Source organism: Setaria viridis, chromosome 7 (assembly GCF_005286985.2).
Source record: "Setaria viridis chromosome 7, Setaria_viridis_v4.0, whole genome shotgun sequence".
In the NCBI taxonomy this organism is placed as follows: Eukaryota; Viridiplantae; Streptophyta; class Magnoliopsida; order Poales; family Poaceae; genus Setaria; species Setaria viridis.
Window position 1 is genome coordinate 28,327,416 of NC_048269.2, and position 26,553 is coordinate 28,353,968.

Below are 26,553 nucleotides of genomic sequence, written 5' to 3' on the forward strand. Positions count from 1 at the left end.
TTCGCCAGGGAAAGCTTACCAAATAAGGAAAGCGTATTTGGCGAAGACGCTTGTAGACTGTAGAGCCTATTCGTCAGTGGCTCACTCGCTGCTCGGCCGGGCCCGGCACGAAGTAGCAGAAGGGGATGAGGCGATGAGCCGGGAGCTGCTGCCACTGCGAGGGGACTCACCGCGACGCGCCACCGTCCCATGTCTCCTCCTCCCCGCTGCGCCGTCTCGCTCCCTCTCGCCCCCACCAATGTCTCCGCCACCAGCACCGGCGGCGGCGGGGGCGGGGGCGGGGGCGGGAAGAAGGCGGCGCAGCCGCACCCGACGGCGTCGCAGGTGCGGCGGCTGTGCAAGCAGGGCCAGCTCGACCGCGCGCGGCGGCTGCTGCTGGACTCGCTCCCGCGCCCGCCGCCGACGCTGCTCTGCAACGCGCTCCTCATCGCCTACGTGGCCCGCGCGCTCCCGGACCACGCGCTGCGCCTCTACGTGCTCCTCAACCACGCCGCGCGGCCCGCACCGCGCTCCGACCACTACACCTACTCCTGCGCGCTCACCGCCTGCGCACGCGCCCGCCGCCTCCGCCTCGGGAAATCCGTCCACGCGCACCTCCTCCGCCGCGCGCGCGCGCTGCCCGACACCGCGGTGCTCCGCAACTCGCTCCTCAACCTCTACGCCTCCTGCGTGCGGTTCCGCGGCGGCAGCGGCGGCGTCGACGTCGTCCGCAGGCTGTTCGACGCGATGCCCAAGCGGAACGCCGTCTCGTGGAACACCCTTTTCGGCTGGTACGTCAAGACCGGGCGTCCCCAGGAAGCCTTGGAGTTGTTCGCGTGTATGCTGGAGGACGGCGTCAAGCCCACGCCGGTCAGCTTCGTCAATGTCTTCCCTGCGGTGGCCAGTGGCGATCCCAACTGGTCGTTTGCTCTCTACGGGCTGCTTCTGAAGCATGGGGTGGAATATGTCAATGATCTCTTCGTTGTCAGTTCGGCTATTGTGATGTTTTCTGAGCTCGGGGATGTGCAGTCAGCTTGGAAGGTATTTGAGCACACTGCCAAGAAGAACACTGAGGTTTGGAACACGATGATCAATGGATATGTGCAGAATGGAAAGTTTGCTGAAGCCATGGATCTCTTCATCCGGTTACTAGGGTCTAAAGAGGTTCCATTGGATGTCGTGACCTTCTTGTCAGCTCTCACGGCGGCATCACAGTCCCAGGATGGCAGGCTGGGTCAACAGCTGCATGGCTACTTGATCAAAGGAATGCACGGCAAGTTGCCTGTGATACTTGGTAATGCACTTGTTGTGATGTACTCGAGATGTGGCAGTGTCCAAACTGCATTTGAGCTTTTTGACCGCTTACCAGAGAAGGATGTTGTTTCTTGGAACACCATGGTAACTGCTTTTGTGCAGAATGATTTTGACTTGGAAGGCCTGTTGCTCGTTTATCAGATGCAAAAATCAGGTTTTGCTGCTGATTCAGTGACATTGACTGCAGTTCTCTCTGCTGCATCAAATACAGGAGACCTTCAGATTGGTAAACAAGCCCATGGTTATCTCATAAGGCATGGCATTGAGGGTGAGGGCCTGGAGAGCTATCTGATAGACATGTATGCCAAATCTTGTCGCATAGAAATAGCTCAGAGAGTGTTTGATGGTTATGGTAATGTCACAAGAGATGAAGTCACCTGGAATGCCATGATAGCAGGGTACACACAGAGTGGGCAGCCTGAGCAAGCAATCTTGGCATTCCGTGCAATGCTTGAGGCAGGTCTTGAACCTACTTCAGTGACACTTGCCTCAGTGCTCCCTGCATGTGATCCTCTTGGAGGAGGCGTCTGTGCAGGGAAGCAGATCCATTGTTTTGCTGTGCGCCGTTGTTTGGACTCCAATGTCTTTGTAGGTACAGCTCTTGTTGACATGTACTCCAAGTGCGGCGAGATTTCTACTGCAGAAGATGTCTTTGCTAGCATGACTGAGAAGAGCACTGTCTCCTATACAATAATGATTTCTGGTCTTGGTCAGCATGGTATTGGCGAAAGAGCAGTGTCCCTTTTCTACTCAATGCGAGAGAAGGGGTTAAAACCTGATGCTGTAACCTTCTTGGCAGCGATTTCAGCATGTAACTACTCTGGACTGGTGGACGAAGGACTTGTTCTGTACAGGACAATGGAAGCATTTGGGGTTGCACCTACTCCTCAGCATCATTGCTGCGTTGTGGATTTGTTAGCTAAAGCAGGCAGAGTGGATGAAGCTTATGAGTTTGTGGAGGGGTTGGGAGAGGAGGGCAACTTCATCTCCATTTGGGGATCACTGCTTGCATCCTGCAAAGCGCAGGGCAAGCAGGAGCTGGCAAATTTGGTGACAGAGAGACTGCTCCATGTTGAGAAGAAGTATGGTCATGCTGGCTACAAAGTTCTGTTGTCACACATTTTTGCTGCTGAGAGTAACTGGAGTAGTGCTGATAGCCTGAGGAAGGAGATGAGATTGAGAGGGTTGAGGAAGATGGCAGGTTCTAGTTGGATTAAAGTGGAAGACGCAGCCTTACAAAACTACCCCAAAAATGACCATGTATACTCCATGCTGCATGGTGTTGATTACGGCAGGGACGAAATCATCTAAAAGTTTCAGTCCTGTGGCAGTGAAAGCTTGCTGATCTGGTGTTTGGACATTTATGTGACGTGATGAGCACTCGGTTATGTTCAGCAAATCAGCATTAACATGTTGGCCAAATTGGTGCACTGGACATTTGAATATATCCCCTCGCATAATTAACTCCCAGATTACGACTGAACAGTGGAAATGCCCTGGAGAGTGGACTGCGATGCCCTGGATGCAGCCGTGCAGGTAGGATACATCCAAGTTGGATGTGGTCGTGTTGCAAGCCGTGGTGAGCAGCCAGTGCTTGCAGGCTACTCAATACTCGTGTGATGAACAGCCAAGGTATAGCCTCTTACAGATTTTAGCCCCAAACGCCTGACATGTATGGTGAAGTGTACAGTAATCTGTTCATATCTCATATCTAAAGATGGACACAGAGCATTCCTGTAATTACTCAAACGAAGATGAAAGTCACCAAATAACAATTTTTTGGTTTGTTCTAGGTTTGCATCTCCTTATGTGCATCTATTAGACTTGAGGCATTTCTCAAATAAAGCTCAACGCCTATACATTCCTGAGATCATTAAACTAAGGAACCAAATGATGAAACTGGACTAACATCGAGAAAAGTTTCCTGATAGTGAAGACGAATTCCATGAAGCTCGATAGTAACATAAACAATACTTGTCTTTATCAGGCAACATAATGACATACAATCCAACCTCAAAATGAGCCTACTACAAGGTTCTGAAGTTACAAGCGAATGAGTCGCTGCATCAATTCTGTATCTGTTGGTTGCTCAAGCACCTAATTCTTCATATGACTTTGATCGGTGGGTACCCTCACCAGTTTGATTGGGTCAAAGTTCAAACAACCTACCAGGAGTCTGTCTTGAGACTTGCCAACAGTTGTAGCAGCAAGCAGGTTTAAATCTATTAGCCTTTCCAGATTAACATCTCATGCTATGAGAATCACAAAATTGATTGTATTCACAGTCACAAGGACCCATCCTCACCTGTAATTGCCACCCAGAATAAATGAAATGAGTAGAACAGGAGGAGCATTGTGGCTCTTATGAGTGAGTAAATCTAGAAGGCCAGTGGCAAACCCAAAATCCAATGATGAAGCAAACGGATAGCATGCCACGCTATTGGTAAACTGTTCGGCTAACTCAATCAAGCATGCCGTGAAATGAATAAAGGAGAACAAACCTTTCGAAAAGTAAAAGAAACCCGCCTTGAACTCCTTTTGATGACTTGACCACCCACGTCATCGATCTAAAAAGAAAACATGGCACAAACATTAGTTTACTCTGCAGCGTTGTTATGTAATATAGTTGAATTAGTGCATTGTTAATAATATAGAGAAGAAGCAAAACAATGCATAGGGTTGGACATTACGTACTTTATGATGCGGTATATAGTGATGCCAGGCATATCGGCCTTCTCCTGACATCAGTAGCATTGATCGAGGAGGTAGGAAAATGGCTTTCCTTGTGCACTCTGGTTCTTGACTGATATCTTCATCAGCTCTGTTGAGCACAATTGGAGCACGCCAACTGCCTTTAGGATATTTCCTGAACTCCATGATGCAAGGTCCAGCCAAAGAAAGGCTGAAAATCATTTCCTCAAATGCTGAGTGTGTGTCTATATGTGGAGACAAACCTACACCACAAGGATATTCGTTTACCTGTGAACACATGAACAATTTAATGCATTATTTCATTTAAAAATCTAATGTTGCTACTGACAGACAGCTAAGGTCTCAAATTCAAATTACATCATGGACCAAGGCAAGAATAAGAACTCTATACGCCACCTTCAGCAAAGGAATAGATAGAACAGTTGGCGTATATGCACTTACTGTCAATTGATCAACTAATCCGGTAGTACAGTTCTTCACACCAGGAAAGGAAGCGATCTTCTCAAGGACTATTGAGACAAAAGCCGGTAATTCACCCAAGAACTGCTTCGAATCAACATTCCTTGTCTGTAGATATCAAATACACTTTTTCATCATAAAGTTGAGGTAGTCTTCAGCTAAAAGAAATGGTGCAGAAGTTATAAAGTTAATAAAGCTTGGTCACACTACACAAACCTTTGCTAATTGTTATCTACATGCACCAGAAGTGAAATCAAACTGCATTTTATATTTTTATTACAATGTGAAACTTCAGGACTTGATTAGGTCCAAGAACATTATGAAGGATCATAAACTCAACACCAATGCTACACAGCATAAAACCTACAGGCCAATGTGTTTCACACTTTTGAGTCTAACCTTTTTGTTGGCAGCATAAATGAAGAATGATCATACTCTTTTAACAAAATAATAACATCGGACACTTCTGGTAATGAGTAGTCTAATTCAATTACCGATGATGTAAGAACACAAGACAGTCAAATGGAGCAGAAAAAATTGCATCACCCCGAGATACTTACAAGATCAAACTTACATCATACAGAAACTCATAACCGTAATGCTGAACTCGTCTCTTCGCCAAATTTTTCCATGGCCTGCTATCAACAGCTGCAAGTAGCTCCTGCAAAAAGAAGCAAAACACATAGTACCACCCAGCACAGAGAAAGCAGGGCCATTTAGCAGGCGCTCAAACTTCGACAACAAAAAGGCGTGACAGACAATTGGCCAACCTGTTCCTCAGTGGCAGTCACGAACTCCTCAACCATGTAAATCCCGGGGATCCCCAGCTCCGACGCCGAGAGAGACACTAGCAGCGAGCCACCAGGGAGAGCCTTCGGCTTCACGGGCACCGAGTACCGTATGTGCAGCACGCGCCCCGCAAGGCGGTCGCAGGGGCGTCCGTGGAGCGCGGCCATAGCAGCCTCCGCGGCGGCGGGCTCGTGGAACCGGACGATGACGCGGGCGCCGCTGCTGTCGGCGGCCTGGACCTCCGCGACCTCCCCGAAGGCGCCGAACGCCGCGCGGACGGCGGCATCGGTCACCCCAACCGCGGGTCCGCAGTTGGCCACGTACAGGACGGCGCTGGGGGGCAGAGGGGCGGTGTCCTCGGCAGGCGGGCGTGGACGTGTGTACCCAGACTTCGTCGCCATCTCTAAGAACTTGCGGCGACGGGGCGCACGGCTTTGGCGGCGATCCCGGCCGCCGCCGGCGAAAGGGGTGAAGCGAGCCGGCTGCGCGTTCGACAATCCTGCGGGCCGGCGCTCGTGGAAACTGAAAACACCGTGTGCTGCGCGATGTGGGTGGGCTCGTGGCATAACGATCGTTCAATCACCAAGCAAAGCCCAATGCGCAATGACTGGGCCAAACTGTCAGACGTGCAAAGCCTGTCCTCGACGGATTGCAATTTGCATCGCTTTGCGAGCCCACGGAATCGTTGGTCAACATGTTACACAGCACATCTGATTTCAATGCGGAACTTCTACATTCCATCAATACGATAACAATAAATACAATAATCAGAACACGCAAAGAATGCTATAATCATCGATCATATATTGTATATACGGAGTCTTGTCTTAGCAAAGGATCAGATGGAGGAATGGAATCCAACAACATCGGGAAAACAACCAACAGCTAGAAACATCGAAACTCCAATCTCGCAAGTACAAATAATTTATGCCTGCAATGAATCAATGCCATTCCTCCGATCCACGCTAAAAGATGCTCCCATAATCTTTTCTTGCAAGAGATGGCGGCAGCCCGCTCGATGTAAACGAGTGCCCTCCTGTTCCACCTGCAGATTTGAGATTACTGTTAATATTCTTGAAGGACATGATTCTTTACTTGCTAATAAAGAGAAAGAAGTGGACATTATTACCCCAGGGCACTCCTTCGCCCATGCCGTAAGTACTGGGCCACACAGGCTGCCCACTGTGATGGCTCCCCATCAGCCGCATTGGACCAGAAGTTGGCTGATTGTATCGCTGCTGAAGAATTGGCTGTCCAGGACGAGGACGGAGACTTTGCTGAGGATAACTTGGAGGGTTGTAACCGCCATAGTTGACGGGAACACTGGAATGAGAACTCCCTCCTTGATAGGAGGCACGAAATAATTGATCTCCTCTGTAACCAAAAAGGGTAATGCATATTTGCAGTCTAACAAAGAAAAGCAAAAAGGGAGGCAAGCTCAAAATATTCTGACTGGTCAAGGAAAACAAGGAGCACGAATCGGTCAGGTGGCAATACCTTTGGTTTGTTGGTACAGGGTTAGATGTTGCAAAGACATGGCCTTGGAAATTCGTTGATCTAATAGATCCACTCGCTTGACGAGTTGCATCTTCAAGGTGGAGACTGCTACTTAGATCAGCTGACAATGAACTATCTTCTTGCAATAATGACTCGTCACTATGAAATGGAACAGTGGATGTATTAATATTACCTTTTGCAAGTTTACAAGAATCAACTTGAGTATGCTTTTCCATACCTATAATTAGGGTCCCAATCAGCAGGATCAAGTGCTGATGAAGCTGATGTATTTGGTGAGAAGTCAAATGAGTTGGAAGGAGCCTGCGAATGGAGGGCCTGCGAAGGCCCGTGACTAGATGAGGCATCCAAGGAAAAACCACTTCTTGAACTTATTTGTGGTCTCCAACTAGAATGACCAGAACTGGGTCCTGCATTCTGAGAGTGGCCTGTATGTCCTCGAACATAACCATCAGGATGACTAAAACTGACACCATCTCCGTATCGCACTTGTCCATGCTGAGATACATAATCATGTGGCGGCATTGGCACGTTCCTCCTCATGTTATACGGGCCTGCCGTAGCAGCTTTTCCCAATGGAGAACCATGAATGCTTCCACTTGCAGGAGAACCAGAACCATGCTTCCCAGTAGAATTAGCTGGGATTTGCATCTGGTAGTTTGGTGGGGTAAACTGCGATGGACTGGCTCCCAGAGACATAGGTCCTAGACTACCAGGGCTTAATCTAATACCTCTATCATGTGGGAGACGGGGTCTTAGTCTAATATCTGGACTAGAGCCAATTTGTGTAAATCCAGAAGAACCTAAGGGTGAGTAATACATATTGCTAGTATTAACATCACCAATGCTTCCATAGCTGTTAGCAAAACCAGCATTACCAGTATAGCTACCATGGCTACCGAAGCTTCCATAACTACTCCCATAAGATAAGGGCATCTTTGGAGGATAGGCATTATTCAGAGGTAGGCATCTGTTCACACTTCCAACCTAGAAAAGTTTAAAATATAGGGCACAATGGTTTAGAAAAGACTCCGCATAATTATTACTTCTAAAGCTCAACTCAGAAGCAGGAAAAGGGAGAATAGCTATCACCTGCGGGGAAAGACCTGAATGTAGCCAGTGGCCACCTCCGGGATTGTGATCAATTGCTGCAGCACGAGCAACAGGCTGAAATACAAATGAAAGACAACAAATTATGGACAGGAACTGGAGATTGGTATCTTGATCAACATGCATGAAAAATAGTTTTTTGGATAAAATTAGACGGTGTAGGTGTGCCCACCATGCAGGGAAAATAATCATGAGCATAATTATATAGATAAAATGCTGACATATTTGATTTGTTTCTTAAATAGTGCATGGATGTGATTAATATGAACTTCAAATCAAGGGGGGCTGATCACCTTTAACTAGGGAACCCACAATTTCTTCATCGCAAAATAGTTTCAAGAAACAATGTCCATATGCTTCCTATTATTATCAAGTTTCCAAGGTAGCTATTTTTGCAAAGAAAAAAAAAAGAAAATAGGGCCATACTCACAATTCTTGCAGTCTCAGGTACAGGCTCATATGGACCGGTGAACGGTTCGCCGGTTATGAAAGGATGAAATAGAGCCTGAAATTGGTTCCAGTAGCAGAAATCAAGTTAATTCCAGATGACAAAAATAAGTTATTCAAAATATGAATTACTTCATAATGGAAAAGTTGTAATTGTGTAGAAAATGTAATACATGCAAAATCAATATAAATTTATAATACCACTAGGCCAATAGGATGAATTATCTTGACAGGCCCTAAACATGAGAATGCAACATGGAATTGTGCCAGTAGCAGTAGCCATACCTGCACCGGTGACCATCGCTTATTTGGATCAAATTCAAGAAGCCCCTTCAAGAAATCAACTAATGCCAAACGATCTGTTTTTTCTGTCTCTGAATCAAAATGCAAGACCTGAGAACATAATATCAAACTTGCAAGCTTTATTGTAAGAACTCTCATTTGCATATTGAGGAGACCAGCTCAAAAATGTCAAACATGAATTCAAGCATGCATTTCTAACTTTAATTATCTTCTATAATCATACAAAAGAATGACATGAAAGAAAAAGATGCTTTTAGCAAAGGAAGTACACAACTTAAGAAGACACCAACATCATTGTTCACTAAATAATAGAAGAAACATGAATACAGCAAAGCACTAAAATTACAGTGACTTGGCTGAAACTAACAAAGAGTAAATATGCTATGCCAAGACAGCAAGGGGCCAAAATGTAACCTAGAGACTGAAAATAAATAAACAAACCTGTCAGTTCTGAATTGTTCCAAGGATAGGTATAAATGAGTCTGTCAAGCTTTAGCCGTGGGAAGTACCACTTTCCTACCTTTGGCCTCTTGGATTCTCTCTGTATTTAGAAAAGATAGTAAGGCAGTACATAATGAACAGATATAAAATAAAAAGATCCAGGGTTATTTTAGGTGAAATCACGAGACACTTACAGCTTCAACCTCTTCTTCACTTAAAAATCTGTATGCACTAGAAATACCATCATGTGCCTCACTGCCAGGAAAAATACTACCGACATGCTTAAAAAATCTTCCAGTGTTTTTAGCTTCTCTTAGCAGGTCATCTGGTGGTTGCCCCCTAAAAATATGCCACCAGGTGATTTAAATTCGTAGCTGAACATCGGACCTAAATAATGACATTTGACTACATGGGACTCAATAAAACTTTAACATGCAGCCATGTTGCGTGCAAAATGCAGAGTTGGGTGAGAAAACTATAGATAAAGAAACTTGCCCAAGAATCGTAGTCATTCGCTGAAGCACGTCATATTCTGACGCTCCAGGAAATAGTGGCAAACCAATAAATAGTTCAGCAACTATGCAACCGAAAGACCACATGTCAATCGCAGTTGTATATCTGGTAAGTGTTAAGGTTCAGGCAAGCTACTTGAAAATGAACCAAGGAACATGCCTTAAAGGAAGCATTTCATTGAAAAAGTATATTAGAATTAACAAAAGTCACCAAGAAGCTTAAAGTGAATGAAATGAAACAACTTCCCATGCTATATAGGATACGGATAGCCAAGGAGAACCTCCGGAGACCTGTAATAGCGGCTCTAAAAAAATGGAAGAAAAGAACCAATGTCTTATTTTTCAATTAACCAACAATTACTTAAATAAGAAATTAAGAAATGATGTCACAGAAGTTCCAAAAAGAAAACCTGGATATATGAGTAAACCGTTTTACCCTCCAGGCATGCTGATCCAAAATCAATAACTTTCACTGCTGCAGCGGTTGCGACACTGTAAATTCATCTTAGACTGTCAAGCTAAAAGTATTCTTTAAAATAGTGGACCAAAACCTAAAAATGGAAAACCCAATGCTACCTCACCTGGGGGCCAAGAGAATATTTTCTGGTTTTAGATCACAATGAATTATGCCAGCATCTCGCATCACAACCATGGCATCCAATATCTAAAAGCATAAACAAACAAAATTTAGTAACAAAGAAGTACTAAATTGGCATTCATACAATAAAATAACAGATATATCACCTGTTTTGAGAAGGCCCGCACATATTTCACTTTCAGACCTCTTAAGTGGTTCCTTTTCAGTAGTTCATACCTGAAATGAGAGTTTAAAGTGCAGTTCGAACAAAAAACTAATCAATGGACAAAGCTATTGGGTAAAAAGCTTTTACAAGATCAGCTTACAGGTTTTGCCCAAGCATTTCGAAGGCTATGCACAGGTGATTTTGAAATGAGAGATAATCGAGCATACGGACAATGTTATGCTTATCATCAGGATCAAATTTCTGGTTTAACTGCAAATACATCCACAATTGTAATGGTGAGTCACCACACATACTGAGTGAAATGAAGTTCCTAATGGACTATCATACCGTTCTTAACAGTGAAACCTCCATGATAGCTTGATGGTAAAATGCAGGCTGGTTTTTTATCACCTTCACAGCAACATAGTCATTAGTTTCTGTGTCCCAGCATTTGACAACTTGACCAAACGTTCCCTGGCCAAGCATTTCCTTGACGATAAACCTGAGTCCCAAAATAACAAGGTACATTTCAATACTATGAAACAGGCGAATATGGCACATTGAATGCAAGTCGTAGAAGAGTAACCTTCGGTTTGACATCTTATTAACCAATTCTAGGTTGACATACAATATGAGGTCCCAATTTGCATTGTCAAGTCCATCGTTGTGGGCAGGGATAGAAGGACTGGTGAGAAAGCGTTTTGGGATGTTCTCATCTGAGTACTTAAATGTAGGATCACACTGTTGATATGTCTGAATGATGCCTGCTGTTAATCTTGCAACAAACTGCATGGTAAAAAGAGTTAGCCAACAACAGAACATCAGAGTTTCAATGGGCTTGAGGAGTGAGGATCATATCATACGAAAAGAGGAATTGCAACAAGAGGGCAGAACATTAGTGTACATACACATAATAAGGAAGAAAACTCATCAAACAGAAACCCATAAAGATGTTTTGTGGAGTATGATGTTGGATTGGTCTACCTCAAACACTCATCGAATTTGGAAAGAGCAGAACTACCCAAAACATTCCTGAGCTAAACAGTAGCAAGGAATATGCTAAAGCAACTAGAGGCAAAGGACTATATCCCAAAGCATTCTTATTAGATGCTAAAAGGTAGCTAAGCATTGGAATTCTTTTGCTCTCAAATTGAGACCACCCTGTGATTGTACAAAATGAGACATACAGTTTAATTTGGCACCACAGCAGCACAAGAGTTCACCAACAAACCAGAAAACACTACCATCTTCCATGAAATTCTCAGTCTAAACCAGTCAGCAGCACAAAGAAGAAGGAATTCAGCTACACCAGTATCCTACTTCCTTGCAATTCCATGAATTCGATAACCGAAGCAACAGAGCAAGGGGAAGGAGACCAAGCCGTACCGGTTTCCGCCTGACGCCATGAAGGCTGCTGACGCGGGAAGCAGCCCCATTGCCCGAGGCCGACGGGGTCGCCTCCTGCGACCGCCCAGACGCGGTGGCCGCCGCAAAACGGCGGAACGCCGTGGCCTCGCTGGGCGCCCACGGCGGAGCCGCGTCCTCCTGCCTGCCGCCACTCTCCTCCATAACCAACCAGCTCCTCCTCAGCTCTCACTGGCGCTCGGGGAGATCTCCTGCCCGCCGCGCAGCACCCCGCCCACCACCACCTCCAATCGCGACGATCACAGCGTCCGCTGGAGCAGCCAAGCAGCCGCCGGAGGAATCCAGCTCCATCCCTATGCTGCTGCGGCGGCGGCTGCCATCCCAATGCTCCCCGATCCGACTCCTCCCCTCTCCTCCGGCGGGTGCGATGGGGTCAATCGGAATTGGGGACGGCCAAGCCGGCGGGGGCGGATAACGACTACAGGTTGGACTGGCCTGGACGCCGGATTCAGGGGGATCCCTTCGCAGGGTTAGGGATTTGGGATTGGGGGGAGGAACGCGGCGGCGTTGGGGGAGGATGGGCGAGCGAATCAACCACAATCGCAGCAGGGGCCAATCCCAATCCCCTTCCTCGATTTCTTCGGTTTCTTCCTTCCTCGCCTCTCTCTCCGCCCGTATTTCCTCCTCCCCCTCTCTTTCCTTGCGGGAAAGATATACTTCCAGATTTAATTAGCTGCGAACCCGATTTGATAAATAATTAGCGAGGTGATAATACGAGCTAGCCGCGCCTAAAATACCTAGAAAGTGCCTTATTTTATTCCTGCTGACCGCGCCGTTCTCTCGCCTGTGTACCTGTACCCATGTGCCGTGCCGATGTGTCCCTCCATCTCTGCGGGTGGACCCGGGCGAATCTGCGGTCAGGGACGGGGACGAGCCCGTGGGCGATCCAACGGCGGGCGGGGCGCGAGCGCGAGCTGGGAAACGGCGGGGGATGGGTGGCCCCCGCGTGTCATGGGCGTGGAGCTCACGTGACGGAGGGTGGTGGCGCCCGAGGGCCACGTAGAGCTGCGTGGAGCCCGCGTGCCATTGACGTGCGCGGTAGGGGATGCCACCGTTGCCGCCTGCCTGCGCGCGCTCTCCCGGGAAACTGACCAGGTGCGGTGCACCGGCAAAAACGTCTAGGAGAAAGCTTTCTCGATGGTGTCTATCCGTCTATTTCAGCACATGGCAATGATGAGTGACGCAAGACGCTAGAAACAAAACACGGCAACAGGCGTGCCATGCAAACATGTACCGGATAAAAAATACTGTTTGGTGGCTGATAAGCTGGCTGATAAGATGAAGCGAACAGAGATTTTAAGTTACGTCCTACGAGGACACTGTTGCAGCCTGCAGGTAACAGTGTGCTCCTCTCTTCTTCGTCTTTTTGACAGTGCGCATGTGTTAGACGAGATGAAAATAACGAGGAGTGAATTTTTTGTGTCCGCCTGCGTGCCTGAGGTTGTCATTAACAGCTCAGTAACAATGATAGTCATCGAGAAGAAAAGAAAACAAATACAACAAACGGAGAAGGGCCTCCAGTGGTAGAAGCAAGGTGAGAGCCGTGAGCCTTGCGGTTTTGTAGCGGCTCTCGAGAGCATGATGATGGCGGCAAGGCGAGCATGTATGAAGCTGCGCGACGGCAAGGCCAGCACAGATCGATGCCAGCATCAATGCGCTAGGCCAACACCAAGCTAGTCAATGCAACATGTATCCTTTTTCTTTAAGAACAGTGTAGGAGATTTAACTTGCAAAAGATTATATTTGTTTTGGGATGGATTAGAAGGAACAATTAGCAATAGGGTTTGATTATGCTAGATGGATCGTCGGGCAGGCAACATTATATGCGAGGAAGAAAGCCAATAGAAGTGCTTAATCGGTTGAAGACTAAAGAGACATGTGTGACTGAGTTGAACACGCTTGCATGCAAGCAGTCAGACAAATTAGAGGCATACAGGCATGCAGCAGATATGCGCTGGTCATTGGGTGCTTCAAAATTTCTCAGGAGGAAGGGGGCCATTACCCTCTACGGTCATAACGTAGCTCCGCCAATGCCCGTAGCTGCTTATCCTGATCAAATCGAAGCATATCATTGTGTTTGGTTTCCTTGCCATATTATTTGGGGACTCATGCAAGCAAGATTTTCCTTCCTAAAGTGACTGAGCCAAGAAAAAAAAACGCTCTTCGCGGCTGGCTAGACGAAGCTCGCCTGGCAAAGCAAGGCTATAGGCAAGGCGGCCTCCACAATCAAACTTACCAAAAAATTTCATTCTCATATCACTAGGTCAGAGGATAACCCCATGCTGAGCGCTAAGAAATCAATATGTTTGCCCATTATACATTTGCACCAAAAGAAAAATTGGCATCGTAACTCAAATTTTTAGTTATTTGTCACAACAAAGTAGACGGCATCATATTTCATGAAAGTATACACATTTTACCGGGGAATACCAAATCAATGTATTAAGTATTTTATGATGGATATAATAAATTTGATTTGATTTCTATAGATGTTAGTGAATTTCCATATGAACTCGGTCAAAAATAGAGAAATTTGACATAAACAAACTAAACTAACTAATATTTTAGAATGAGAAATATCCATTAAACCTTATATATGCTGCATCTATTTATGTATTTGTATCTATAAATTTATGCAACTTATGAATTGGAATGTGTTATTTGGCGAATTATTCTGCCTTTTACTTGCAAAAAAAACTTGAGTCCATGGCAATTGCTGGTTGTCTACATGACCATCATTCAACCTTTTTTCTCTTTAGGCCCACAATGGAGAGTCCGGTCCAGCCAATGCTTGGGCACCAGCCCGCACCCAGACTGCAATTCTCGGGTGAGGGAAGGGGCGCCGGGAACCTCTCGCCTTCGCTGGCGCCGCCGGCTCTCAGCACCAGCAGCACCGGAACGCGGCGGCGGCCACCCGCGCGGCACGCCGCCGCTGCCGCGGTACGAGGAGCCCAAACGCCGGCACCAGCTTCGCTTTTCCCGTACAGGCGCGTTGCGAAAAGCTCCCCCGCATGCCTTTGGTCTGAAAAGCCTCCGTATGCGGCATCCCCTGCTCGGCACATCTCTCGGCGAAGCATCTCCTCCTGGAGCTAGAGAACCCCAGAGCCCTAGCGCAAGCCTCGGGCTCCAGATCCCGGCTCTAGCCATGTCGGCCTGGAGGCAAGCGTGGCAGTTCGCGGCCGCGCTGGTCTTCTTCCACGGCTCCGAGTACGTGCTCGCCGCCGCTTTCCACGGCCGCCGGAACGTCACCGCCACATGTGAGTGCGCCATGACTCGATCTCTCTTGTGATTCGAGCGTAATTTGGACTGTGCTCGTGAAATTTACTAGATTTGAAAGTGGTGTGTCGAGTCATCGAGTGATTCCTAAATCGCAACTCAGTTTCATTACTAGTCTAGCGATCCACTGGGTTGAAGCAAACCTGCGCGAGTAGGATGCGCCAATTGAACTGTGCTCGTGAAATTTACTAGAATTTGAAAGTGTCAATGAGCGATTACTTAATTTTGCAGCTCAGTTCCGTTACCAGATTCTAGCGCTTCACTGAGTAGTTGAAGCAAATCCCTGTGCCAATATGTCTCGGCAATTTCTCGCTTGGCTTTGAACTGACCTTTTGTTGTCTGTATTCTGTTTAATTTGACATAAACAAGCTACCAAGTGTTAATGTGTTATACCCTAGTGAGTTCAGAAAATGAGGAATATTTCGCAATGGGCCAGGATTTGTTTAAAGCACAAAAATGGGCAAGTATGATCTAAGCGCATCAATGTAGTGGGTTTTCACAAATGAAACCATTAAATGTGTTTAATTGTATAAATTGAATAGTTAATGTTAACTGGGCTTCAGCAGCTTGCATTCGTCCAGCTCATGTAGTATGGGATCACACCATAGTTTCCTTCAAAAACAGGGAGTAGGATAAAACAGACATTCATGGTTCTCATTTCAAAACACTATGACATCAGAAATAATTCCTGAAAAAGAACTTTAGCATGACGCTGCTTTTGTTTTAAACTGCCCATCGCATAAATCCCGGTTCCTTCGGCGATGAATATAGGAAGAGTTCTCAAAGTTTTGCTGGTCTTTTGTGGACAAATTGTCCAACCCTCCTAAAACGGAGGATGAATCGATGTATTTAAATTATTTAAATAACATGGCCAGAACCACTGATTTGCAATTGGTCACTGATCAAACAGCATATGAAAAGGCATCAGGCACACCTATGTTGATACTGGCGATTGTTAGTTCTTCTTTTTGTCCTTAATTCTTACAATTGAGATTGGACTTTACATTATCCTAACTTTATTTTTGGCAGTGTTATTAGTAATAAAGTTACTTCTTGCGCAGCACTTCTTATCAGCAAGCAGTATGTATTGGCAATGAGCTTCGCAATGCTGGAACATCTGACAGAAATCCTTATCTTCCCGGAAATAAAGGAGTACTGGTTTATCAGTAATATTGGCCTTCTAATGGTGCTTATCGGTGAAATTGTCCGTAAAGTTGCTGTTGTGACAGCTGGGCGTGCCTTCACGCATGTTATAAGAATTTATCATGAAGATCAGCATCAGTTGGTTACCCATGGGGTGTATAGGTAAAAGATTCCTTTTTTCAAGATATCCGACATTATTGTGTTACTTTGCACTATGAATATTTGACTGTTTCATTTGCTAAATATCCTGCTTAACGATACAGGTTTATGCGCCATCCTGGGTATTCTGGTTTTCTTATATGGGCAGTAGGAACCCAGGTTATGCTCTGTAATCCAGTATCAACAGTTGCATTCATTTTGGTGCTGTGGCGATTCTTTTCAAAACGGATACCGTATCCTGCTGAAACTTGTGTTTCCCTTGCTTATGTTCTAGGCTCTCTGTCTTGATTATCGACCTTTTCAACCTTCTAATTGTTTTCACCATCTGCTGAATATGAACATCTTCATGAAAAGAGTAAAATCAGTCCCCCTTTTTTCCATGTGATTCCTTCACTCAGAGCAGGTATGAAGAATTTTTCTTGAGGCAATTCTTTGGCTCTGAATACGAAGAATATGCGCGGAGAGTGCACTCTGGCTTACCATTTATTAAGTGAGAGCATCACACTTGCAAAGTATGTGCCTGAATCATTGACTTTTAAGTTTTCATTTGATACCATGTGCTTCAAATTTAAGATCTAACTAATTGTTGTATCACATCTCTTTAGTAGTCAAACCTCAAGGTAGTGCATATAGCACTGGTGAATACATGCTTTCTCTCATATAAGAAAGAAAAGTTGAACAATTAACATGTCATAGTTCTGTTGTTTTTCTTAGAATAACACGAGCAATTTTTTGTGGTTTTTGAGTCCTTACCCATAATCATGGCTATGTTTGTGCGCAATAACTTCTCACAACTATATTTTCACATTTAGAGTGTTTTTTTGCAATGTTTCTGAAAGCATGTAGTTCATGACCGAACCTAGGCTTGTGGATTGATATCTCTCAATTTCAGTTTGCACTTGGCTTCTGTAGCAGAGACAGCTCATAATTTGTTTTCTACATTTATCGTTACTCTGAAGAAAAATATTTACATGATCCACTTGTAAGATCTCAAATAAAGTAATATTCAAATGAGTGTGCCATGATCTGCACTTCAGACCTTCAGTAAACATGTGTTACAGTCTTTGTGTGGTGGCCATTAGCAAAAAAAAAAATTTCTTGTTCTTCGTTAAATGGACGTGAATCTGGGAACATGATATTGATATGTATGCTTGATTTTTGGTATAGGTGTGCTGCCTCTTGCTGTTGTCACATTGATATGTCAAAGTAAAGCATCAAACAATATGAAATCAAGAGATAACAAAGAAAGGAGCCATGAGATGGATCTCATACAATACAAGACAAATCAGAAATTTATAGTCTGTAGTCAAACAGATGAGTCATTCATCAGCTCATAGATCTTGTGCAAATTTTGAGCTGTAACTCAAGCTTTTTTCCACCTTCATAGTGATGTTCACTCACAGCTACAACTTGTGGAAGCTCCCGCTTCATTAGATTTGAGCTGGACAGTTTAAGGTAATGTTTACAATTTGTTGTTCTTAACACCACTTTGTCTTGTGTGCGAAGCATATACTTCGAATGTGCTGCTTATCTTTGGACCGACATGTTGAAGAAACTTCCATAGAATCTGAAAATGCTGCAGTTTTTTCCCTGTGGTACACAGGCACACAGCTAAAAGTCGAACAATGTAAATTAGCCAATGTAAAAGCCTAGGAATGTGAACAATCTGGAAAAGTGCCTTATTCAGCCAATAGAAACCCTTGGAAGTTGCCTGGCTATTGGAAGAATCCTATTCTCTCAAGCGGTTGCAGGAAGTCAACAGCAGGAACCTAGCAAGGCCGCGCGCAAGGCTTGGACGCTTGGTTTGGTCGGAAAGCACCCGTGCAACGTGCATCCATCCTACCAGTCGGTCCACACTGAGCCACAATGTTTGAGCTGATGCCTGATCCAAGTTTGTGTATAGCTAAAATTCGAATGGATTTGTTCTAATTGCACCTAAACTTCAGCACATTCTTTTAGCCTGCACCCCCAACTAAATTATTTTGATGCAAATGCTATTTTTTAAGGATAAGACTTCCTACAACTAACCCCCTAAAATCTCTCAAAAAATCATAAAAAGCGTGCCACTCGTCTTCGGTCTTCCTGCTGCGCGCTTATAAATACTTCTCCCACCTTTCCTCTCTCTACCAGTCCACTCTCGCTCCGACTCTCACGCTCTCTCGCCGGCCGCAGCAGTCTAGCAACTAACTTGCCGTTAAGTGAGCCGGTGAGGACATGGCCGCCGCCACGTCGTCGTCGTCTCCGCCAACGCCGCAGCGTTCGTCGTCCGTGGAGCGCACGAAGGGACCCACTGGCCTCGAGAAGATCGTGCTCCGCGAGGCGCGCGGCTGGTCCGCGGAGGTAACCAATTCAATCGCCTCCAACTTCCTTCTTTTCCAGGTCGATTTTGGGGGGCGCATTCGCGCGAATTTCATAGAGGCTTGGAGCGATCTGCGTAGAGAGTGTGCAGTTTGCCGAGGGGATTTCACTTTTTTAATCAGATGATTTAGCGGTGCCATCTTTCTAGTAGGTGGATCATTCATGAGTGTTTTTTATGGCTAATTTTTGCGACTATTCCACCGAGAAAAGGGATGTTGTGCTTTGGTCATGCATCGCTGTGACATTTATTTACAACTCGATATGTGGACTGTGAAAAGTGATGGTGAAAGATTTCAAATATTATGAGGGCAATCGCCTCTTGGAATCTAGTGGCGGACGACGCACCGACTATGCAACTTGAAAGGGAAAAGGGCCTAGGCTATGCCCTTTCGTTTTCAAGATGGATGATCCTCAGGTTGCTGGAATTTGGTCAGTACACATTTGATGGCCTGTAGGATAGAAGGTGCTAGACTTCTTGACTGCAGAGGATAGGATAGCAACTTTTTTCATGATAGGATGGAGGAACCGCGGTGAATTTGCGTTTTTAGTTCTAGCGTGTTTGGCTGCGTGGCCATAGACCATGATTAATTAAGATTAATATGATTATGTGTTATGCTTGTATTGGTGAAGTTGCCCAGCACCAAATGCATATCGTATCAAAGCTCGTAACAAAACTTTGCTATGATCTGTGGAACTAGCATCGCAGAGGAGGTAAGCCATGATGAGTAGTTGAGCCTTTAGTGCCATCCAGCTGTTTAGATAAATCTTTTGTTTTCTAAGCCTTGACACACTAATTAGTTAACTATTTTAGTTTAAGGAGGCTCCAAACTTCTGCCAGTGGGTGTCAAATGTCGTTCTAGCTGGCGTTTTCTTCTCCATCTTTTTTTTTTATCCAGGTCTGTAAGTGTAGTAGTGTACCCATGTACCAAAAGCCAAAAGGTAAATCCTTATGGGGATTTGCACGGGACCTACATGAATTATGTTGTCTTTTGTGCTAGATCAGGCTTTCAATCTAGTAGGCTGTAGCTAATCAATTATGTTGTCTTTTGCAAGGTCCATTTATACGGAGGTCAAGTAACCTCTTGGAAGAATGACCATGGAGATGAGTTACTTTTTGTCAGCAGCAAGGTGCAGAAGCATTCAAGATGTCATGGATGACCTCATTGGTTAATATCTTAATATATTAGTATACCGTAGAGGAAAAAGAACTTGCATGAGAAGCATGGGCGCTGCATCCCTATCATCCTTCTCCATACCAAATAATTTTGTCATTAATTAGATCTGATCCGAACATATTTTCACCATATTCTCATTTTATAATGAGTCCTTTTGAAATAACTACAAACTGCCGCTTCATTTTCTCATGTATTTGTGATCCTAGCCCTTTTACTCTCTAATAGTTTCTTTTTCATGAACCGATGATTAGCCCAACTAAATAGGAGACCCTAGGCACTGTTTAAAGAAATTTGTTTGATTATTTATTTTTCTATGTGTTTCTGCACTAATAGTAGCATCTCTTCCTTTTCAGGCCATTTTCAAGCCTCCAAAAGCAATCCGTGGTGGAATACCTATTTGCTTTCCCCAAGTATGGCAAGTTCATCTTTATTTTCATAAATCCATGCTAAAAGAAAACTGGCTGCTTGAATTTTAAAAATTGAAATGGACCATTTATATGCAGTTTGGAACACAAGGAAATCTTGAGAAACATGGATTTGCAAGGAACCGTTTCTGGGCTATTGATGATAATCCTCCACCTTTTCCAGTAAACACTGCTATAAAAACTTTCGCTGATCTCATTCTGAAGCCTTCTGAAGAAGATCTCAAGGTTTGGCCTCACAGGTTCGTGTTAGACCATCCTTTGATTCGTGTTGTTTTTCTTTTATGCAGTACATGTCTGATTCTGCTCCTCATCTATCTTTGAATAAATTATGACTTGCAGCTTTGAATTTCGATTAAGAGTTGCTCTTGCACCTGGAGGAGATTTGATTCTCACTTCTCGAATAAGAAACACCAACATTGATGGAAGAACTTTCTCATTTACATTTGCATATCATACATACTTGTCTGTATCAGACATAAGGTATGTACCCTTTTTTAATCAATTGCTTCCCCCTTTTTCTCAGATTTCCATTCAGATATTGTAAACTGAAACTTCTCCAAGAGTCTGGAACTGGAATTGTGGACCTTTCATCCGTGACTTTCCAGTGATATGTGTTCAATTTACTTGTAAATGCCTTTGATAGGCTCATATGTATTATGCTTGTGGCATTTGTATTGTACCGAGCTTGGCTAATGCAAAACCTGTTTAGAAGCTGCTGGCAAGCACGCTGGTTTTATACAACAGTTTTAATGCAGGCACACACCAAACTTTTAGATCACAGGCGACAGTTCCTGTACTTTAGTTCTATAGGTAAGGAGTGAGCTGAAGTTGGAGAGAATAGGCATTAACAGACATTTAATATCATATACTTCTTGTCAATTAAAGCACATATCTGTTCAAACTGTTGAGAGTTCAAATGGTTTTCGCTTGCTTACTCAAGCCACAAATATCCCCAGTGAAATACGCGTTGAAGGGCTGGAGACATTGGACTACTTTGACAACCTGAACGAGAAAGAACGATTCACAGAACAAGGAGATGCAATTGTGTTTGAAGCAGAGGTAACCAAACTAGTTCAATGTCACATGTGAAACTAGATTGCTGATTTTTAAGTATTTTTTTGTGGTGAAGGTTGACAAAATATATCTAGACGCACCATCAAAAATTGCAATCATTGATCATGAGAAGAAAAGAACATATGTTTTACGGAAAGATGGACTTCCAGATACTGGTAAGTTTATTTGTTAGTTGATTTATCAGCATTCTTTTAGCTTGTTACAATATGCATATTTTATTACCCTTTTCCCCTTGAAGTTGTATGGAACCCGTGGGATAAGAAGTCAAAAAATATGCAAGATTTGGGGGATGAAGAATACAAACACATGCTGTGCGTGGAGCCTGCAGCTGTTGAGAAACTCATTACCTTGAAGCCTGGTGAGGAGTGGAAAGGAAGGATGGAGCTCTCAGCTGTTCCTTCCAGTTACTGTAGTGGGCAATTGGATCCAGAGAAGGTTCTTCAGGGTTTAGAATTCTAACTTGCCACATCTTGTACAGGTAATGTTTCTTTTGTTTGCAGCTTTTTGGTTGCCTGGTTGGATACTTTGAATTTAGTTTCCTTCGTAATGCTTTTGCAATTTGGAGAGCTAACGTACAAGTACAATGCATTTAAAATTGAAGTTTCAGCAATTGCTTAATTCGATTTATCAATATGCTTGAAAGCCTAGTGCTTTGGAAGTGGGCGTCTGCTATGTAGTTGATAGAGCGTGATGACTAGAGAAGTAGAGATAGTCCTCAAGCCGTCAAGCGTGGTTGATACCGTAGCATAGTCATGTCAATAAGTTGCTTGGCCCAGTTATGCGATTATATCCATTTGCAAAGTCCTCCATATCTACCGTTCTTGTTTTTAACAAAGTAACATGATTTTTCATTTCTGCAATCTGCAGGCCCCTTTAGCGTCACTTATATTACTTGGTGGCTGCTGGCATTGAAGCTGTCGACTTACTAGCCTTCGTTCGTCGCCATTTTATTCCACTTATCTTTCTTTATTAGCATAATACTAGGATCATGCCCGTGTGTTGCTATGGGCTATGAAAAAATTCTAACATGGAAAACATGGTACTGATATTAACAACATATTATTTTATGGCTCACCAAGATTTATAAGTATCAACTTTTACATAATAATATCAAAATGAGCATGGCACATAGCATTGAAAATTTTTCTGCTCCCGTAGCAATGTACGTATATTGTATACACAGACATAGTGACAACAAAGGTAAGTGACGTAACACATTGCATAGTCACTTGTGAGAGTAGCCGACGACACAGGGTTTCATATATTCTATTATCCTGAAAACTTATTATCCTGAAGTTTTCAGTAACTTTTTCCATTCACATTTACACAAGCTGGATGCTAATATCCATCATGGAAATTTAGGAAAAAGCATTGGCCTGCATGAATCAATGTGTGAGGAGTGTAACAAAATGTCTGTGGAACAGAATGTTTCTTTATTGCTAAGATTTTCTGAAGAAAAAAAAAGAGCAGCTGAGGCAGTGTTTGTCTATTGTATAAAATAGCCCTATTTGCAGATGGGCAATAGTGATTAGTTGCAGTTGCAAAATCCAATATTGGTGCAATCCATACTTTTTCCTTCCACCTGTCCCCAATAACGCAGCAGGGTGCAACAATTCTTTTAACAATTCATCAGACACGTTTCATATTTGCCTTCCAGGGAAACAACAATGCAAAGAGCAATAATAGGTAGGAGGATTTGAAGGATGGACACCTTGACCTCATTAGCAAAGCACATGATCTAAAGATACACATTTATTCAAGCCTCCGAAATTTACCCCCAGGAAGTCCATCTCCACTGCAACTCCAAAGGCAGTGTCCATCTGACATGCAAAGGAGACTGCATGCAAACATGCTAGTACCTGGTTCATGAGGCGGAAATAGAAATTTGCGGCAGGAGATATTCTACACCGTAGGAAGCACTACATCTTAGCATAATACTTAAACATGTGCTTTTTAGTAAAACATATAACCTTATTCAATAAAGTAGCAAAATCTTCTGTAGTCATCTTCCCCATGAGTTTGGATGTTTTAAAGACAGCAATGTTTACATCTTTCAGCCTGTCAACCGGACGATCCCTGTCATGATCAATTGATACGAGATGGATCTGTATGTTTCCAGAAATACATATAACACATGGAAATGGACTTGCCTGAAAGCACCACCTAGTAAGAATAATGCACCGAAGTGCTCTTTCAGACAAGCCGTGTATACACTGGACAAGATACGCAGACTAATAAGCAAAGAACGCCATAAAAAACATGAAATGTACTTTCACATTATTATTTAAGTTCAGATATCGGACACCATTGCATTATAGTTTGTTTAACATCCAAATTCAGAATGTATCTTTCCCAATCCTACACCAAACATGCATAAAAATGAAAAACTTAGCTGCAGCCTGCACCAACAAATAAATGTTTTGTGGGATACCTCAAATATTGCAGAGTGCTCAGTAGCAGGGATACCTGAACAAATTGGTATCTCCATCAGCTCTTTTGAAAACACTACTACTGATAGAGGGAGCTCACTGACCATTGCATAGATGTCCCTGCCGGCGATCGCACGCAGGGCAGTGGCAACCTAGCATATTGATCCAGATTCTGTAGGGTGTCTAAGTAAAATATGCAAGCCCCTAGTGAACAATATGTCAATAGCAGATACGAATTACAGAGCATAGGAAATGTCGTGGGCCAAGTCGTCAACTGACTTGCAAACCAAAAAACACTATGCCATGTCCAAGTCGAGAAAGCTAAGCTTGACTGATTTTGTAGAAGAACTACTTCACCTGTAGAACATCTTTTAAAAACACAGATAAATTTATAACAAAAAAAACCAAGCCTGTTGCAACGCTCAAACAGGGGAGCATTCTTGAACTATTGTTTTGGACTGTAAATTGTAATCTTGGTACACTTTTGAGCAGTCACATCATCTGACAACATTAAGCACTATCCTTTACCTGAATGCTTGACTTGACATTTAGCAGATAGAGTGGAGCCAAAATTTCCATACAGAGTACGACAGAGCATTTAAAATTATCTAGTAAGTACAAGAAACAACACGGATAAAAAAAAATTGAATGAAAAGTGTTAAAATTTCCATACAGGGTTCACATTTGAATGAAAAAATCTGAATGTAAAGTGTAAGACACGCACGAATAATAATTATATTACCTCACCTACGGTGTTAGAACCTCCTTGTATACAATATTCTTTGAATACGTGCCATCTACTGCTTGTACCCTTTTCTTCTTCTCGGATCTACCTTTTTGTTCCTTGTCTTGTTGATTACCCTGGCCATTCTCTTTCCTTTTAGCATTTTTCTTTTCCTTCCTTTTAGCCTCTTCCTCCTCTACCTCTGCGTTAGGCGGTAGGGTGAGGATCTTGATGTTCGTTCTGGTTGTGGCTCTAGACGTAGCAACATATAACTGACCATGAGAGAACACAGGTACAGGTAGGTACACACCTACATTTGGTATAGTTTAGCCCTGTGACTTGTTGACCGTCATGGCAAAGCTGAGCCTAATAAGGAACTGCTTCCTCTTAAACTGGAATGGGAACATCTCATCATCAGAGGGGCACAACGGTATTCAAGGAAGGAAAACCCTCTTCCCGGCATGCTATCCCAGCACAATTTCAGCATCGATCGAATTTCTTTGGAAGCCTTGAACCACCAGTCTTGTACCACTGCAGAGTCCATTTGCAGGGTCGATATTCCTAACCAATATGACCAGACAGCCGATCTTGAGCTTTAGCAAATGTGGAGGTAGCCCATTGGGAGTCAATGTGTTAAGGAACTCCGAAGGATAGTAGTTATGCAGATCATCAATCGTGGAGTTGAAACACTATCTCCCTACCCAATCATTATGTGTGGATAAAATCACTCTAGAGGTGATGTAGTCTTTGTTTGTCATGTTTGCATTGAGGTTTGGAAAGATGCATTCGATCAATCTGTCAAGATCTTTCTCAGAATCCCCAGAATACGGGACACATATATCATTAGGAAGACGTACATCACCATCTCTGTTAACCCAATGCGCAACAGATAATCCGCAAACCACGGGTCACTCTACGCCCTCATGTTGCGCACGAGCTTAAGGTGGCGCATGGATTCCCAAAGATATGACTTCTGTAGAGAAGCATCGACTATCTGAGCCCTGGATCCTTTTCGCAAAATAGGGAGGATCTGTCTGAAATCCCCACCAAAGACAACAGTCTTCCCACCAAACGGCAGCTCCAACCGGCCCATTATATCACGTAGGCTATTGTCTAGGGCTTCCACGGCTTGCCTCTTTGTCATAGACGCCTCATCCCAAATGATGAGAGAAGCTTGCTATAGCAGCTTGGCAGTACCACTCTGTTTTGTGAAGCTACAACAACCGCCGTCCTCAAGAGTAAAGGGTATCTTGAAACGTGAGTGGGCCGTCCTCCTACCAGGCATTATAGACGTTGTGACACCAGATGTAGCGGTAGCAACGGCAAGCTTGTTCTGACTGCGCAGGGTTCCGAGAAGTGCAATGTACAAAAATGTCTTTCCTGTGCCACCATTTTTGGTGTTAACTTTGGACATTATCTCATCATAGGTAGCCCTCTGATCCTCGTTTAGGGAATCACATAGTCCCACATCTTCCATGTTCAGATCGATGCTTGCTTCTTCAAATATCTCATGAGGAATACCGCTAGTGTCGTCATATATGTCATCAATTTCAGGAAGAGGAAACGACCTTGTGTCATTCCCCATAAACTGCAACATGTTTCTAATATCAATTAAAATCATCTGTTGCACCAGGCTCAGGTTTGGATTGTTGCGCCGGTAGTCTTCTGACATTGGGTCAGGGTGTTTTGTCCACAACCCAGACACATCACTCGGCTCGCAGAATACCAATATTATCGCGAATAGCCTATGCAATGAGGATGGCATCTGGAACAAACTATTTTCAGTAAGGCACTCATTGAGTGTATTGTCTTCTTCGATTAGACCTTGCATCTCCGCAGCTTCACGAAACTCAACCGGATGAGCTGAGATGAGTCTCCCGACCTAGTATACAACGTTTTTTCTTGGTTTCCAAAATTTACCATTAGACTCCCAAGTATAATGTTCCAGAAAGTTATGGAACAAGATTCCGCGAGCTTCCTCATGAACCCTGTTGTAGGCAAAGTACGCTGTCAGCATTGACTCGTTGGCACCTGGACGCTT

At 44.0% G+C, this 26,553-nt stretch overlaps 5 protein-coding genes across 6 annotated transcripts; 3 read left to right on the forward strand and 2 right to left on the reverse strand.

Moving 5' to 3' along the window:
• The first annotated feature begins 39 nt into the window (after nucleotides 1-39).
• On the forward strand, nucleotides 40-3,085 carry LOC117864834 (pentatricopeptide repeat-containing protein At3g22150, chloroplastic). Its single transcript, XM_034748920.2, has one exon. It carries the CDS (start codon nucleotides 190-192, stop codon nucleotides 2,602-2,604), a length of 2,415 nt encoding a protein of 804 aa, XP_034604811.2. The 5' UTR covers nucleotides 40-189; the 3' UTR covers nucleotides 2,605-3,085.
• Nucleotides 3,086-3,224: 139 nt separating this feature from the next.
• LOC117862976 (alkylated DNA repair protein ALKBH8 homolog) lies at nucleotides 3,225-5,962 on the reverse strand. Its single transcript, XM_034746538.2, has 6 exons — nucleotides 5,235-5,962; nucleotides 5,039-5,125; nucleotides 4,447-4,572; nucleotides 3,988-4,272; nucleotides 3,795-3,860; nucleotides 3,225-3,598 (listed from the first exon to the last, which is right to left on the reverse strand). Exons 1-6 carry the CDS (start codon nucleotides 5,817-5,819, stop codon nucleotides 3,533-3,535), a joined length of 1,215 nt encoding a protein of 404 aa, XP_034602429.2. The 5' UTR covers nucleotides 5,820-5,962; the 3' UTR covers nucleotides 3,225-3,532.
• Nucleotides 5,963-6,037: 75 nt separating this feature from the next.
• LOC117862970 (dual specificity protein kinase YAK1 homolog) lies at nucleotides 6,038-12,448 on the reverse strand. Its single transcript, XM_034746529.2, has 18 exons — nucleotides 11,711-12,448; nucleotides 10,911-11,110; nucleotides 10,673-10,826; nucleotides 10,485-10,594; nucleotides 10,326-10,395; nucleotides 10,163-10,245; nucleotides 9,992-10,073; nucleotides 9,846-9,886; nucleotides 9,565-9,687; nucleotides 9,264-9,408; nucleotides 9,070-9,169; nucleotides 8,611-8,699; nucleotides 8,309-8,383; nucleotides 7,861-7,935; nucleotides 6,989-7,755; nucleotides 6,751-6,909; nucleotides 6,383-6,627; nucleotides 6,038-6,298 (listed from the first exon to the last, which is right to left on the reverse strand). Exons 1-18 carry the CDS (start codon nucleotides 11,891-11,893, stop codon nucleotides 6,219-6,221), a joined length of 2,781 nt encoding a protein of 926 aa, XP_034602420.1. The 5' UTR covers nucleotides 11,894-12,448; the 3' UTR covers nucleotides 6,038-6,218.
• A 2,087-nt stretch (nucleotides 12,449-14,535) lies between these two features.
• Nucleotides 14,536-17,809, forward strand: LOC117864316 (probable protein-S-isoprenylcysteine O-methyltransferase). The gene is made up of 5 exons (XM_034748368.2): nucleotides 14,536-15,006; nucleotides 16,087-16,330; nucleotides 16,432-16,560; nucleotides 16,731-16,839; nucleotides 17,495-17,809. The coding sequence occupies exons 1-4, from the start codon at nucleotides 14,787-14,789 to the stop codon at nucleotides 16,819-16,821; spliced, it is 684 nt and encodes a 227-aa protein (XP_034604259.1). The 5' UTR covers nucleotides 14,536-14,786; the 3' UTR covers nucleotides 16,822-16,839; nucleotides 17,495-17,809.
• On the forward strand, nucleotides 17,643-22,433 carry LOC117864315 (putative glucose-6-phosphate 1-epimerase). 2 transcript variants are annotated; one of them, XM_034748366.2, is made up of 10 exons: nucleotides 17,643-17,782; nucleotides 17,931-18,667; nucleotides 19,739-19,813; nucleotides 20,214-20,270; nucleotides 20,364-20,524; nucleotides 20,625-20,765; nucleotides 21,242-21,344; nucleotides 21,415-21,514; nucleotides 21,598-21,837; nucleotides 22,227-22,433. In XM_034748366.2, the coding sequence occupies exons 2-9, from the start codon at nucleotides 18,542-18,544 to the stop codon at nucleotides 21,816-21,818; spliced, it is 984 nt and encodes a 327-aa protein (XP_034604257.1). In that variant the 5' UTR covers nucleotides 17,643-17,782; nucleotides 17,931-18,541; the 3' UTR covers nucleotides 21,819-21,837; nucleotides 22,227-22,433. The 2 variants fall into 2 exon arrangements, with proteins under 2 accessions (XP_034604257.1, XP_034604258.1); XM_034748367.2 differs by lacking the exon at nucleotides 17,931-18,667 and having other exon boundaries at nucleotides 19,739-19,851.
• Nucleotides 22,434-26,553: the final 4,120 nt, after the last annotated feature.